Source organism: Panthera pardus, unplaced genomic scaffold, assembly GCF_024362965.1.
Source record: "Panthera pardus isolate Hobbes unplaced genomic scaffold, ASM2436296v1 HiC_scaffold_10, whole genome shotgun sequence".
NCBI lineage: Eukaryota > Metazoa > Chordata > Mammalia > Carnivora > Felidae > Panthera > Panthera pardus.
Window position 1 is genome coordinate 71,918,984 of NW_026526655.1, and position 15,433 is coordinate 71,934,416.

General features: G+C 35.9%; 1 protein-coding gene and 1 pseudogene across 2 annotated transcripts in view; both read left to right on the top strand.

The window, feature by feature from the left end:
• LY75 (lymphocyte antigen 75) overlaps nt 1–15,433 on the top strand; it is a 133,805-nt gene that overhangs the window by 15,630 nt on the left and 102,742 nt on the right. For both annotated transcript variants that reach the window (XM_019457357.2, XM_019457368.2), the window contains exons 5-8: nt 8,129–8,239; nt 9,586–9,729; nt 11,943–12,134; nt 13,479–13,636. In XM_019457357.2, the coding sequence (XP_019312902.2) occupies nt 8,129–8,239; nt 9,586–9,729; nt 11,943–12,134; nt 13,479–13,636 (605 nt within the window). The remainder of the gene's footprint in view (nt 1–8,128; nt 8,240–9,585; nt 9,730–11,942; nt 12,135–13,478; nt 13,637–15,433) is intronic.
• Nucleotides 13,962–14,165, top strand: LOC128772812 (U2 spliceosomal RNA; annotated as a pseudogene).

Genomic DNA, 15,433 nt, shown 5'->3' on the forward strand with positions numbered 1-15,433 from the left:
ATCTACCTCTATTTTCATACCCGGGTATGTTGATTTGTGTATATATCTTTCTGTCTTTTCTTGGGATCTAAACATCAACACTGAAGCCCTCAAGCAAAAAGGTATTAGTAGAATCACATTCTATCCATTGAAACTGCATTTCATGTTGGAGACCGAAAAGAAGTTATTGCTCAGAAAATGGAGTGAGGTAGCAAGATTAAACTGCTACCCTAAGCCTAAGAGAAAAGATTTTGTAAAAGGTGAACTTTAAACAGTTTGAACATTGAAAAGTGGAGAACTCAAGGAAGGTAACGAACATGGCTGAGTCACACTAGATGGCCTCAGTGAAACGTTCTTGTGGTTGGGTAGAGGAGTGCCGTACTCCAAGGCAAGGAGAGAATTATGAAATCTGCAAATGGTTTAATGAATGGACACATAGAGTGGATAGGATTTTGTTTTATTTTGTCTGTGGGGTGATGGTGGTAATTTAAAAATTTTTAATTGTGAAAACTTGTACATACAAAAATAGAATATAACCTAAAAGAGACCTGTATAACCACTGCCCTGACTTTACACACTCGTTGTACACTAACATTTGTCATATTGCATTACATGGATTGATTCCGTCCCTCTTTCCTTGCTTCCCTCCCTTTAAAGAAATAAAATGTTAATAGAGTTGAAAACCCATGACCACGTCTCAAAATAACCATTCTTTGAGTGCTTTTATAACATATATATGTATAAATACGGCATATGTTTTCATTATATAGATCTATAATACACAGATATAAAAACATAGATTAAAACAGATATAAAAACATATCTAGGTTTTTAAATGATACAAATACTTATTTACCCATATGTAAGTTTATACGTTGTCAACTGCTGCTGTTACCTTGTATGAATAAACCACAATTTATCCATCCCCCTATTGAGAAACAGGTTGTTTTCAGCTTTTCCTATTACAAATACCACCGTAAGGAACATCCTCATATGTGTCTCATGGGGTAGACATGTATGAGATTTTTACTTGAGTAGGGATTGCTTAGTCATGGGGTGCACATCTCTTCACCTCTAATCAAAATTCCAAATTACTTTCCAAAGTGGCTGTATTCATTTACACCTCTGCAAGCACTTGATGTTGTCAGACTTAGTTGGCCATTGTGATTAATGTGAAATGGTTATTTCATTTGTCTTTTATATTTTCCTGATAATTCATGTGGTTTTGTGCCTTGTGTTTATTAGGCATTCAGGTTTTCAGCTTATAATCTGCCAATATTCAGCTTATATCCTTTGCCTTCTTTTTGAGTTGTTTGCCTCCTTTTTCTTATTGATCTATTGATTTTTCTTATTGATCTATAGTAATTCTTCATATACACTTATCTTTTGCTGTAGGATTACAAATATCTTTTCCTAGTCTTTGGTCTTTTCACTTTTGTTGCTTCTTATTATTTAAAAATATGGTACTTTTAATTTGGTCAGTCAGTCTCTTCCATAATGTTTTGTGCTTATTTATATTATTTAGCAAATTCTTTCTTAGCCCTAGTATGATAAACATAACCTCTCATTTTTCTTCTAAAAGTTTTTAATTTTGCTTTTCATGTTTACATCCATAATCCATTTGAAATAAAATTTCTAGAGGTGGGAATCTAATTTGTCTTTCTCCACATGGATGTTAGTTGATCAAGCACTATTTCTTTTACATTTTTCCCTAAAATTTATTATTCTACCTCTAATAAATATAAACTCCTCTATTACATGTGGGTTATTTCTAGGTTCTCCATTCTATTCCTTTGGTCTACTTGTCTGTCTATGTGTCTGTTCCACACTGTTTTAATTATGCCAGCTGCATGGTAAATATGGATGAGCAAGTCCTCTCATTTTTTTTTTTTCTTGAATTGCCTTGGCTATTTTTTTTTTTTTAATTTTTTTTTTCAACGTTTTTTATTTATTTTTGGGACAGAGAGAGACAGAGCATGAACGGGGGAGGGGCAGAGAGAGAGGGAGACACAGAATCGGAAACAGGCTCCAGGCTCCGAGCCATCAGCCCAGAGCCTGACGCGGGGCTCGAACTCACGGACCGCGAGATCGTGACCTGGCTGAAGTCGGACGCTTAACCGACTGCGCCACCCAGGCGCCCCTGCCTTGGCTATTTTTTAACCACTTATTCTTTTCTATGAATTTAAGGATCAGCTTATTAATCTCAATGAAAAACTTTATTGGGACTTTGGAATTGCATTGAATTATAGATTAAAGAGGCACCTTTGTCACTACATTATTTATTAAGTCAACTCATCCATGAATATGGTATGCCTTTCTATTTATTTGGGACATCTTTTATGTACTCAGTAAACTTCTCTAACTTTTTCCATCAGAGCATTGCACTTCTTTTACTAGAAAGTTTATAAACAGAAACTTTTTGTATTATTTTTAAAAATCATGAAGCCAAAGTTATTAAGTCTCTGATTATTTGAATGAAAAAATAATCATAACATATGACAGCAATGATGCTTCAGACTGAGTACTAAATGCTTTTCATACATTATCTTATTTAATACTATATAACAATACTATGAGGTGTAGGTATTTTTATTAATAAGCCTACTTTGCAGATGAGGAATGTGAGGATCAGAAAGGAAATGTAACTTGTTCAAGGTCACCCACAAGTAATTAACAGAGCCAAAATTGGAACACAGTCAATGTGACTTGAAAACAAGTTGTATCTGGCATGTGTCTGCATTTACCTTTTTTTTTTTTTTTTATAAAGAGAATTTGTTTTTGTTTTTTTTAATTTCTTTTTAACGTTTATTTATTTTTGAGACAGAGAGAGACAGAGCATGAACGGGGGGAGGGTCAGAGAGAGGGAGACACAGAATCCGAAACAGGCTCCAGGCTCCAAGCTGTCAGCACAGAGCCCAACGCGGGGCTTGAACTCACGGACCGCGAAATCATGACCTGAGCCGAAGTCGGCCGCTCAACCGACTGAGCCACCCAGGCGCCCCTGCATTTACCTTTTTTAAGACTAGTTAAGTTCTTTGCAGGTATAGGTGGGTCTCATGGGTTGTTTTTTCCCTTTTGTGCAAAACTCTAAGCATTATTCCTATATATGAAACAAATACCTATTGACTAATTCAGATAAATCCCATCACACTGCTTTATAATAAGTGTTAATATTTGGTAAATCCAAACTATGAGCAAAACCCGCATGTCTCCAGACAAATTAAATAATTTAATTATCATTGCAACCTCATAAGGTATTTTTACCCCCATTTACAGATAAGGCAATTGATGCTTAGAAATAACATACCCAACATCACACACCTCAGAAGTATCAGAACTGGGATTCAAATATCAACATATATGACTCCAGAGCCCTTACTTTTTTACTATACTACTTAATCCTCTTATATATATTTTTTTCTCTTCATTTCTTTTCATCATTAAAAGTCTACTAGTCTTTTGTCCTGCTCTTTAGCTAAAAGCTTTCCTTTTAAAAGCCTTCCTTTCTTACTTCCTTAGCTTCACCCTTTTCCCATTTTGTTTGATACTTGAATAATCAGAGCTCTAGAATGGAAATCTATCAAATAAGCCTGATGGGTTAGTGGTTGTCAATGGAATTCCTTTTTCAGACCTCACTGAACCTTACAACAAATATTGTTGAAAGTGAAAAGTACCAATAAATTTAAGCCTCCTGGGATATTGACATTTGGAAACTGATGTTTTCGGTGAAGGAGAAAAGTATCCAAGTATGACTATCAAAACCCTAACAATCTAATGATGCATTTGGAGGAGTGAATGTTGCATGATTTCTTTATCTATCATTTTTATATTATAACTCATAAAAGTGAGATAACATATTAAATGACCCTGCTGTTTCCTAGGCCAGACTCTTCCCACATTTTATATATAGCAATAATTTTAGAGATACACCCTTTCTAATATTCCAGACTTCTCTTTCACTGTGAATGCTGTTTAAGCATAATATAATTATTATAGCCTAATTATAACTGATAGTTTCCCAAGACTCAAGCTGTACTTTAACATCTGAAACTCACAGTATCAAAATCTTGAAAGTTTCTTGAAGTTTCTCTCTTCACTGAAAACTATCACGTGTAAATATTAGGCTAGGAGAGGGAGGCCAACAAAAGTGACTCAGAGATTTTGTGATCCAAGTGCTTGATCTAATTGGGGAAAAGAATTGTACATATGCAGAGCATAATGGAGAATGTTATTCCCAAATGATTTCTAGTTTGGTAGCTAATGGTAGACTAGGGAATCTACTGCCAGAAAAAAAGCAGAAGCAGCCCCTTGAAAATAAGTCCCATGCAACCTAAAAGAGCTTTCTTTTTCCTTTCTGCTTGCCCTGCACTTAGTTTTGTTTTGATTTTGTTCTACTAATACACGGGCTTTGGGGATGGGGGATTCTGGATTTTGTTTGGGAATCAGATCTCCCATGGCTCTAGCCTTCCCAGGGAACCTCTAACCACAGATTCATCCCAGAGTTACAAAAGAAGACCCAACAGTCCATTCTTCCTCATTTGTCTCCACCCTGAGAGGTTGTTCACTTAGAGTGGCCTCAACAGGTGCCCCAAGGCTAGGCTACTTCTAAGTGAGGGCCCCTTGCTGGTTTGACCTTCCTTATACATTAGAAGAGGTTCTTTTCTGGCTCCTTCCACATGCAATTACCATTATCAGGCCTGTAGTCTCCCTTGTGGGGAGAGGAATAGAAATAGAAGGTCAAGTCTGAACAGGTTTTAAGGACAGTGACAAATATCGACTTCAGTGAACTCGCTTGTTTGATTTGATTAGGTATGGGGATTTATGCTATCAATCGTCTGTTTCTTGATGGCAAAGATGTGGTGAGCAAAGTCTCAAATTGGTCAGCTTCTTGCTTGGACAGTATGGAGAAAAAAAATCTAGCTTCAGATTGTCCAAGCCATAAAAGAAATACCTGCCTTTCATATTTGACCAACCCAGATTTTTAGAATCTATTTCCCATTCACATTCACCTGGCCTAAAACACATAAAGAACATTCCTGTTTGTCAACACAGTCCATTTTAAAATCCTATAATTCTATTGAAGAATAAGTCACCAATACAGCTCACAAATAGGACAGTGTAATTAAGCAAATTATAGGAACTTACCAGCTTCCAAAGTTCATTTAGTATCTTCATAAATATGTACTTCCCATGTGCGGGTAAGCAATAGGATTATTCAAATATCCTTCTGGGGATATCTGAAAAGTCTTCATGGAAAGAAGGACATTGAACTTGGGAAGGATGGGAAGGATTGGTCCTCCATAGTATCCCCATTAAAAATTAATAAAGGGAATTTGGAATATCCTGTAATGGTTGAGTTGGAGTGCCATAAATATGTTCCAGGACTTCTTTAGGAAGGCTAGAAAACTAATTATCCTAATGAGAAATTTACATTGGATTAAATCCTCAGTTTGTTTGCCAGCACTTATGCTAACAAGGTGAAAGAAAAGGATGAATCCAAAGTTCCCTTCAGTATGCTCTTCAAGCCCTCTACCCAAATACCTACCTTTTCCTCCCTTAGAGAGTATCCTTACCATCTACTTCCTTGAGAAAAGTGAAGCAAACCCTTAGTTTCCCATCCTAGTACTTACAAACTTATCTGTACTGTCATCCCTCCAGTTTGTTCAAGGTTAACTCCTTCCCCAAAGCTGTTTGTATCCACATCAGGTGTTTCTTCTCCCTCTTACATTTTCATTGATTCTCACTTCTACTGACTCTTCTCCCAACAAGCCATAAACTTATTAAAATTTCTACCATTAAAAAATATAGTTAGATAGGTGTAGATACAGATATAGATACAAATACGAATATAGATATGGATACAGATGTAGATACAGATATAGATGTAGATACAGATGTAGATACAGATATAGATACAGTTACAGATACAGATATAGATACAGATACAGATATAGATACAGATATAGATGTAATACAGATTCAGATGTAGATACAGATATAGATACAGTTACAGATATAGATACAGGATACAGATACAAATAAAGATATAGATACAGATATAGATACAGATGCAGATTTAGATACAGATATAGATACAGTTATAGACATAGATACAGGATACAGATATAGATACAGATACAGATATAGGTATATCTCTCTTCTAGATCCCAAAGACCTGCCTCTGTCACAAATAAGCTCCTGGAAGACACAGGGTATCTTTGTAATTCACTGCTAACTTCACATCTCATTCTCAGTGGAGTGGTAATTGGGCCTTTGTCCCTACCACCCTCTTTCCAGACTCCTGCCCATCCCTTTAATGCTGGTGTCTGGTTACTGCTCTTGGCCCCTTTCATCTTTGCTGTTGCTATTTCTGCTCTACACAGAGGATATTTTCCATTTCCTGAGTGTCAGTTCTAGTGAAGTCACATGTTTTAGGTATTCACATTCTCAAGGCTGCAGTAAGACAAAAATTGTGTACAGTCAAAATTCCCTCAAAAAACCCTTAAAATATGGATATGCTTTTCTATATGCAAATCATACAGATATATCTGATATATGTAATGGAACAAAATGATACATATCAGGTATATCTGTTTGATTTGCATATAAAAATCCATATTAGGGCACCTGGGTGGCTCAGTCAGTTAAGCGTCCGACTCTTGATTTCAGCCCAAGTCATGACCTCACCATCGTGAAATCAAGCCCCGCATCTGGCTCCACACTAGGCATGGAGCCTGCTAAGATTCTCTCTCTCCTTCCTCTGCTCTTCCCCTGCTCATATTCTCTCTCTTACAAAAAAAAAAAAAAACAAAAAAAAAATCCATATTTTAAGAACCATTGCTTTGTATATAATATACATATACATCATATAAAATATAATTATATTAATATACATTTATTTTATAAATTTAAAAATATTTATAATTTAAATTAAATAAATTAATTTAAGTATAATTTGAAATTACATTTTATAATTTATAAATTTTACATTAAAATTAATATTTTATGAATATTATAATTATAAATATAATTATATTTCAAATGTGTATATATATATATATATATATATATATATACAGAGAGATCATTTATATAGTATAATAATGCATCATACATAATTCTCTGAGAGGAATTAAGAAATTGTTATCAAGTGTTTTACTGCTGAGAATATATCAACAAATTTATAGAGATTCCAACCTATTAACTCTTCCTATTGGTCAGCATCATCCTTGTTTTCTTAGGCCATTACATCAGTTCTTCTGTCTCTTCTATCAGGCCCTCAATATCTTCAAATTCTTTTTTCATGATGTTGATGAAGTCTTACCAGGTTGTTGAATAATTTTGCTGACTTTCTTGATACTGGCATAAAAAGCCTTATAATCTTTTCATTCAGTTTACCATATGTTTATGGGCATATGCATATTGAGTGGCATATTTACAACTGGCATCACTACTTAAATTATCTCTGCTTCTCTTTCCCTTTTTTGCTGATGGCTTCTGGTTGTCAAATAATGAATTTGAATGATATATCTCCACTGTAGTGTGGGGTGTGTGTGTGTGTGTGTGTGTGTGTGTGTGTGTGTGTCCTGTTCTGTGTCTTCATCCTAAATGTCTCCTTTGGACTCTAGAACTACATAGTCCATTGCCTACCAAACAGTTCCTCTACATATTTCTGAAACAGTATGGGTAACACTTTACCTTTTGAGGGATCCATATCTCTTCTTGTCTACTAAATTGAAATCCTCAGAGAGGCAGGGACTTTGTATTTTTGGTTTTTATATTCTTAGTACCAGTTAAACAATATGTGCTTAATGAATTTACACTGTCAGTCTGGAATACAATCAGTTCTTCAAAACTGAGATATATAGTGGAAATTGTTTTCTTCTGTATTAGTACAACAGGGCTAAAAATAGTGGGACATCTGTTCTGAGAAGATTCTGTCCTTACCTTAGTAGACAGGGACAAGCTAATGGGAAAGCAGAATTGACTTAATGCATCACCTGCCTTTGTTGGATAAACAGCCTCCTGCAGGATTCCTGCCTCACAATCAAGGCCTTCAGATAATTTTGCTATTAGTAGAAGCTTAAGTCTGACTTAGGTAATAATTTAGGTAATTTTGTCACTTGTTAAAATTATGTGATTCTTACAGAAAAAGAGGGCATTCCAAGAATTTTCTGGACTGGCTTAAATCAACTATACTCTGCTAGAGGCTGGGAATGGTCAGACCACAAGCCATTAAACTTTCTCAACTGGGACCCAGGTAACTGCTCCTTCTTCCGTCTATTATGCACAGAGCAAAATCTTCAAAAAAGTAAATAAACAAAAGCATCCCACTCACTGAGAGCTTATAAAAATTTCAAATCTTGGCAGCTGTTATTATGGTTAATTCTAAGAACAATTTTTTCCCCTCATTCCTTCTTTATTGTAATACCATGATAGCCAAGTTGAACCATACCATAGAGAAGTGAGAATTTGTCTGTAACCATTATGGCAACACTACAATTTTAGGTAACAGCAGAATGAGCTTCATCACATGGCCTGGCAGTTGTTCTGTATCCTTTAGGGGACTTGACATGTCTATGACGGACCAATGGTGTTTCATCTGCAGCTCAACTCCAATACAGAAATATTCTCTCATTTTAGAACTCTTGGGATCTCCTATAGTAGTGCTCAAGTACTGACAACCTAATGGTTATATTATATTGCATATGTAAATACCTTAAAGAAAATTTTATAGTGAATAAAACAAACAAAACCCTAGTTAGCCAAAATATTTTTCTTCCCAAAAGAAGTTAGATACCTTTTTATTCTAATTAACTTTTTTGAGAGAGAAAAAGTACGAGCAAGCATGAGCGGAGGAGGGGCGAAGGAGAGAGAGAATCTTAAGCAGTCTCCATGCCCAGCACAGAGCTTGACACAAGGTTGGGACACAGGACACTCAACTGACTCTTGATTTCAACTCAGGTCATGATCCCAGGGTTGTGGAATCGAGCCCCATGTCAGGCTCCACACTAAGCGTGGGCCTTGCTTAATCTCTCCATCTCTCTCTCTCTCTAAAATTAAAAAAAAAAAATTAAATTTCAGCTTCTGACAAGTGTAGAATCTAAAAGTTAGCACTAGCTTCAGTATAAATGTATTCTATACACACATAAGAAAAATGAGTTAAGTGCAATACCAATAGGTCACTTTAGTTTAATGAAATTTCATGATCAGTGAGTAAATTCTCTATCACCTCAGTAAATAAAATCTTTAAAGATAATTTAACCTTTAATTCAAGGTCTTAAGGGCATTACTGAATCACAAATCAGTATATCTATTGTATAGAGTAGCAGATTAATAGCTACTGACCATAGAGTAAGACATGGATGTTGATTAGGGATAGAGGTTTGGTTTTGGTTTTTGAATTAACTATAGTGTATTAGAGTGTTTCACCCTGTATCCTGTATTTTAGAAGGGAGACAGATTTAAGCACATGAGTTTCCATGGAGGCTTTAGTAGAAGGTCTTAACTATTTTATGAGCTCCCATAAAAGCAGAAAATTAGGAATACAAATTATCTTTTCTAACCACCACTCTGGCCCTAACCTCCTCTTTCTAATCATTTAAGATATGCCTAGTGCACCTATGATAATAGGTGGATCAAGCTGTGCAAGAATGGATGCCAGGTCTGGTCTATGGCAGAGTTTTTCCTGTGAAGTTCAACTGCCCTATGTCTGCAAGAAACCATTAAATAACACAGTGGAGTTAACAGGTATCTTTCTCATTTTCTGTGCAAGTAGGTGCAAGTAAATCCATTTCAGATATCTATTTCCACCTTTCCTTCACCCTATACTGCCAATGCTAAAAACTACTTTATTTTGATGCAGTGGTTAGATGTCATCAACTATATATGCATAAAGCTTTGGTTTGATATATCCCCTTAAGATGGCAGAGATATCCTCAGTGAGAAATATATTTCTGTTCACAGGTGGCTCTTTTTTCTTTAGAGCACTGTTTCTCAGAGTGTGCTTCCTTAGACTAAGAGTATCGATATCAACCATACCTGTTAGAAATCAAATTCTTAGGACCCACCCCAGATCTACTGAATTGAAAACTCTGTGGACATCAACAATGTGTGTTTTAGGAAGACTTCCTGGTGATGCTGATGCACACTCAGGTCTTATATTTTACCTGCCTCTGCGAGAACTAAAAATGATGGATGTGGGAACTCTCCTCAGGTTTCCAGTTCCTACCCCATGATGCCCACCCCTGCTCTGTCTTTCTCTGCCGGGCTGCTTATTTAGGTTATTGTGTTGATAAATCAGGTAGAAAAGGTGGGGTGCAGAAGGACAAAATGTGTACAAGTATGGTTTTTTGTCAAGGGGTTTCAAGGATAAGAGAATCGCAGAACAGTTGAAATTTCTGAGGTGCAGAGAAATTTCAGAAGCCTTTGAAAGAATAAGAGGAGTGTCCTTACTGTTTTGCACAGGACCCATCGTATACTGGTATTTGATTAAATCCTCCTGAATAGGAAAAAGTAATACTCAAAACTGGGAGGGGAAGAAAAGGAGGTTTTAAAATGTCTTGCTTAAAGAATGTTGGGGGAAGGGAATAAAATTGCTTATCCATATAGGAACATAAAGCTATTTTTTAAGACTAGAAAATAAATATATAGAATAAAGATTGTTGGGAGATGTTTATAATCATAGATGAAAATGAACATTCATCTTCCAGGTTGATTCAAACCAAATTTAGTCCATACAACAAAAAGCGTAATAGAAAAGACAGCATAGATGAAAATAAAACAGAATGACTGATGATAGATCAAGTAAATACCCTGTAGCAGAGTAGAATTATTAAGTAAATCATGATGTTTCCACATGATTGAATAATATGCATTTATTAAAATAACTGTGCCAGCAGGAAAATACCATAGCAGAACAAAATGATATGCCTACTTATCATTTTAATCTTATAAAAATATGTATTCATAGAGACAAAGACTAGAATAGGGAAACATTTGTTCTAAGTTCAATTATGGGTGTTTTTTTTCCTCTGTTCCTTTATCATAATTGTAAAATATAATAATAATACCATGTCTTATTTCAGAAACTGAAAATTAGTTCAGTTCTCCTGTGTTCTCTTGTTCTCAAGTGTGAGAAGCTAGCTTGACCTGAATTTTATCTTTCAGTGAAGAACAAGCTGTTCACATTTTTTAAGATGCTGTGTTTTTATACGACAGACATTCCAAACAGTTCTGAATCCACAAAGTCCGAGTAATTCAACTTAATTTCTAATTCTATTAAGAGGAGTAGAATTATTTTGTATGGTTTTATACCTCAATCTTTTCTCCAATCTTTCTTGACCATCATTTGAGTGCGTTTTAACATGGTGAAAACAAAGAATCACTAATTCTATGAGGATATAGGTCTAGTAGAGGGAAAGAAAGAAGAGGTCCAGAGAGGCCCCTGTGCCCTTTCCCTCCAGTACTATCCTCTCTTTCATGTGGAGTTTATAAATGTTTTACTCTGTTTCTTAAATCTCTGTATGTCTTTGTTCAACAGTGAGCATTAATTCACATCCCCTTGCTAATCTGACCATACACGAAAGGAGATTGGACTAAATAACCTCTCAAAGTCAGAGACTGGAGGGGAACCTAACAAATCCCATAGCAAGGAAGAGATTTGTCAGCAAATGGCTTATCCCACACCATTCTTCTGTCTACTAGGACTAAGGGCAGTCCCTCCTCAATGAGTCAGAATCCAATCATGTAGCACATTTGTATCACAATAAAGTCATATCATTACCTGTATCCCTATAGTCACTCTTATGATGCTATGTAGAATGAGGCACCACATAAATCCATGTTCTTGTACTATTTGACATCACGTTCCCCAGTTTTCCAGAATCCTGATGATGTGAGAAAGAATTTAAAATGTTATTGATATATCTTTACTGGAATATATATGGATGCTTTTCCCCCAGATGTTTGGACATATTCAGATACACACTGTGATGCAGGCTGGATGTCAAATAATGGGTTTTGCTATCTTCTGGTAAATGAAAGTGATTCCTGGGATAAGGCACATATGAAATGTAAAGCCTTAAGCAGTGACCTCATCAGCATTCATTCTTTAGCAGATGTGGAGGTGGTTGTCACAAAACTTCATCATGGGGGTAAGTTTTTAAAATATCCTATTTGAAAGGTTTAAAACATTCTAAGGCACCCCTAATTTTCAGACTCTTTTTTTGTTTAATGTTTATTCATTATTTTTGAGAGAGAGACAGAGAGAGACAGAGAGAGAGAGAGAGAGAGAGACAGAGAGACAGAGTGTGAGCAGGGGAGGGGCAGAGACAGAGAGGGAGACACAGAATCCGAAGCAGGCTCCAGGCTCTGAGCTGTCAGCACAGAGCCCAACGTGAGGCTTGAACTCACAGACTGTGAGATCATGACCTGAGCCAAAGTCGGATGCTTAACTGACTGAGCCACCCAGGTGCCCCCTAATTTTCAGACTCTTAGTGGGAATGAAAAGCTTACAATCATCCCTACAGATCAGCACTGTCCAACAGAAATTTCTATGATGATGGAACTCTTTTATAATCTATGCTGACCAATACAGCAGCCAGCCACCAGCCATTTGTGGCTTTTGAGCCCTTGAAATGTAACTGAGGAACTGAATTTTTACTTTTATTTAATTTTAATTAATGTACAATTAGCAACATTAGCAAGTAGCTACCAATTTGACTGTACAGCCAGTGATTGAGTAATTTCCCTCTTCTCATAAGATAAATACTATTTAAGTTGTTCCAGATGCTTAAGTGATGATTATTTCACTTTTGTAATTATTTAAAAGCTAAACACTGAAGAACAAAAAATACACTAGACAGGCAATATTATATCCTCCTCTTAGGATTCACTAATCACTAATAACTAATAATAGATACCTATTCTGTATCAGCATGGTGCTAATTGTTTTACCTGGGAGGGCAGCATAGTCATTCCAGGGCAGTGATGGACATCACTCCCATTCTAACTGGAGTATCTATGAGTGTATTTGTAGAATTTCATTATAGGTTCCCTTGCTATCCAAAAGTAGACTGTTCTTATGAAACCTTTCATAAACCAAAATGGCATAAAACGAAGAAGCAAATACAATTTCATAGAAGTGAAAATCCTCTTCAGATTTCTTTCAATTAGTGAAAACACGTACATATGTTTTTTGTAAAAGCGAAGTTGTGGAAATCTATATACCCCATAAAGCAAGGTTTATCTAAACCTGATATCAGGAGCTCCTAACCTACAGATTATAGCATGGCTGTTCCACCGTGTGCTCTGCCTGCATAAGTACCCTAAAAAGCACTTGACTCCTGGCCTTCCTAACATCAATATTTTAATAGATTAATTGTAAATACCATCAAGGCTCTTAAAACCCCATTATCAGAATGTAAAAATCAGTAACAGTATACATACTGAAGTATGTAATTGAGTAAAACCGAATAAATAAAACATTTTTCTTTTAGATGCCAAAGAAGAAATATGGACAGGTCTTAAGAACAAAAATATACCAACTTTATTTCAGTGGTCAGATGATACTGAAGTTACTTTAACATATTGGAATAAGAATGAGCCAAATGTTCCCTACAATAAGACTCCCAACTGCGTTTCCTATTTAGGAAAGGTAGGAAAACTTCTGTGGTTTATTTATATTCTTATTATATACTAAATAATAATATTAAGATGACTTGGGTTAGGATATTTGTGTATAAGCTGGGAAAGAAAATAAAAGGTAAGAGCCCTGTAGATTGTCTTTCCAGTAGCTACTGGAAAAAAGAGGTAAGTAAAACAAAGAATAAATAAGCAATCCTCTTCCTGTCTAAGAGTATCTGCTCTGGTCTGAAACAGATGAAGAAAATCCTTTTAGAATTCAATTCTTCTTGTGTCATATTGGTTCTAATAAGCTCTTTCTCTCTGGACCATCATTATGATATTTAACATAAAGTCACATCGCTTCTCGGCCTTTTGGCTAAGATCAAGTGTAGTAACATAAAGTCACAACTTAAGCTGAGAAATACCATCTTCTGAATTCATGTTCAGATTAAGTTTTACATTAATCCTACTTTGAGAGTGAAAAAATATTTTTATTTAAAAATTAGGTCTAGGGGTACCTGGCTAGCTCAGTCAGTAAAGCATGCAGCTCTTGATCTCAGTGTGTGAGTTCAAGCCCCACATTGGGTATAGAGAATAGTTAAAAAAAAAATCTTTACAATAAATAAATAAATGGATCAGTAAAATAAAAAATAAAAATTAGGTCTAATGTTTTTCAGAGAACATCTTCTGTAGAATGCTTAAATATTTATTGATCATGCTTTAGTTAAGGGTCCAAAATAGATTGTATGTTGAGAGAAAAGACATGTGTATCTCTATACTTTGCATCGCTTTCCTGGGGACTCCTAATTGTTTAAGAGGTTTGTGTCACCCAAACTTCTAGAGAGACCTAAGTAGAAACAATAAATGATATGTATATTTAGAAGTGTTTCAAGAGTAAAGATGTATTGAGAAAGTTGTCAAAGATTAATTTAGAAGTGTGTCACATTTGGTGCTCTGTTTAAAAGGACATTTAAGATATCTTTGGTAGAGTGTCAAAGATAGAAGTGAGGTTCCATAGGCAAGAGTAAACTGATAGCATATCTAGATAGCATTCCAGTGCTTAAAACTGACCCTTGGGGCGCCTGGGTGGCTCAGTCGGTTAAGCGTCCGACTTCGGCTCAGGTCACGATCTCGCGGTCCGTGAGTTCGAGCCCCGTGTCGGGCTCTGGGCTGATGGCTCAGAGCCTGGAGCCTGCTTCCGATTCTGTGTCTCCCTCTCTCTCTGCCCCTCCCCCGTTCATGCTCTGTCTCTCTCTGTCTCAAAAATAAATTAAAAAAAAAGTTAAAAAAAACTGACCCTTATCACAATTGACTTAATTGAAATTTAATTTGAAGAAAGCAGCAACTTAATAATTAGCAAAATTAATCAGAGTAGCATATTTGAAAGAGAACTTTGAAATCTAGGCTGAAATAGAGTTGGAATAAAATTTTGATTCTGTAATTCTTGGAGAGTAGCTGTTCTAACTACCATTTTACACATGAGGAAACTGAGATAGCATGGGTGGTTGATATGTCCAAAAGTTTTTAACCCATGGGCAAACTTTGGCCATACATATGGAAGAAGACAAGAACACTGGCAACTGTGTGTAGGCTGAGTTCTTCTTTCCTCAACTTCTGTATTAAATGTGCTTTGATGGTTTTATTGTTCATCTTAGAAGAAAATGGAATTCATCTCCACTATGAACTTGAGATGGTTCTGAACTAACAGACTGCAAGCCATAACCTTGCAGGCCTGTTCAGTAGCATTTCCTAGGAGTATGTTCTCAGATTTAGTCATTCATTTATAGTCATCTTCTCTTTCCCTCCCTCTCTCCCACCCCACCCCTTG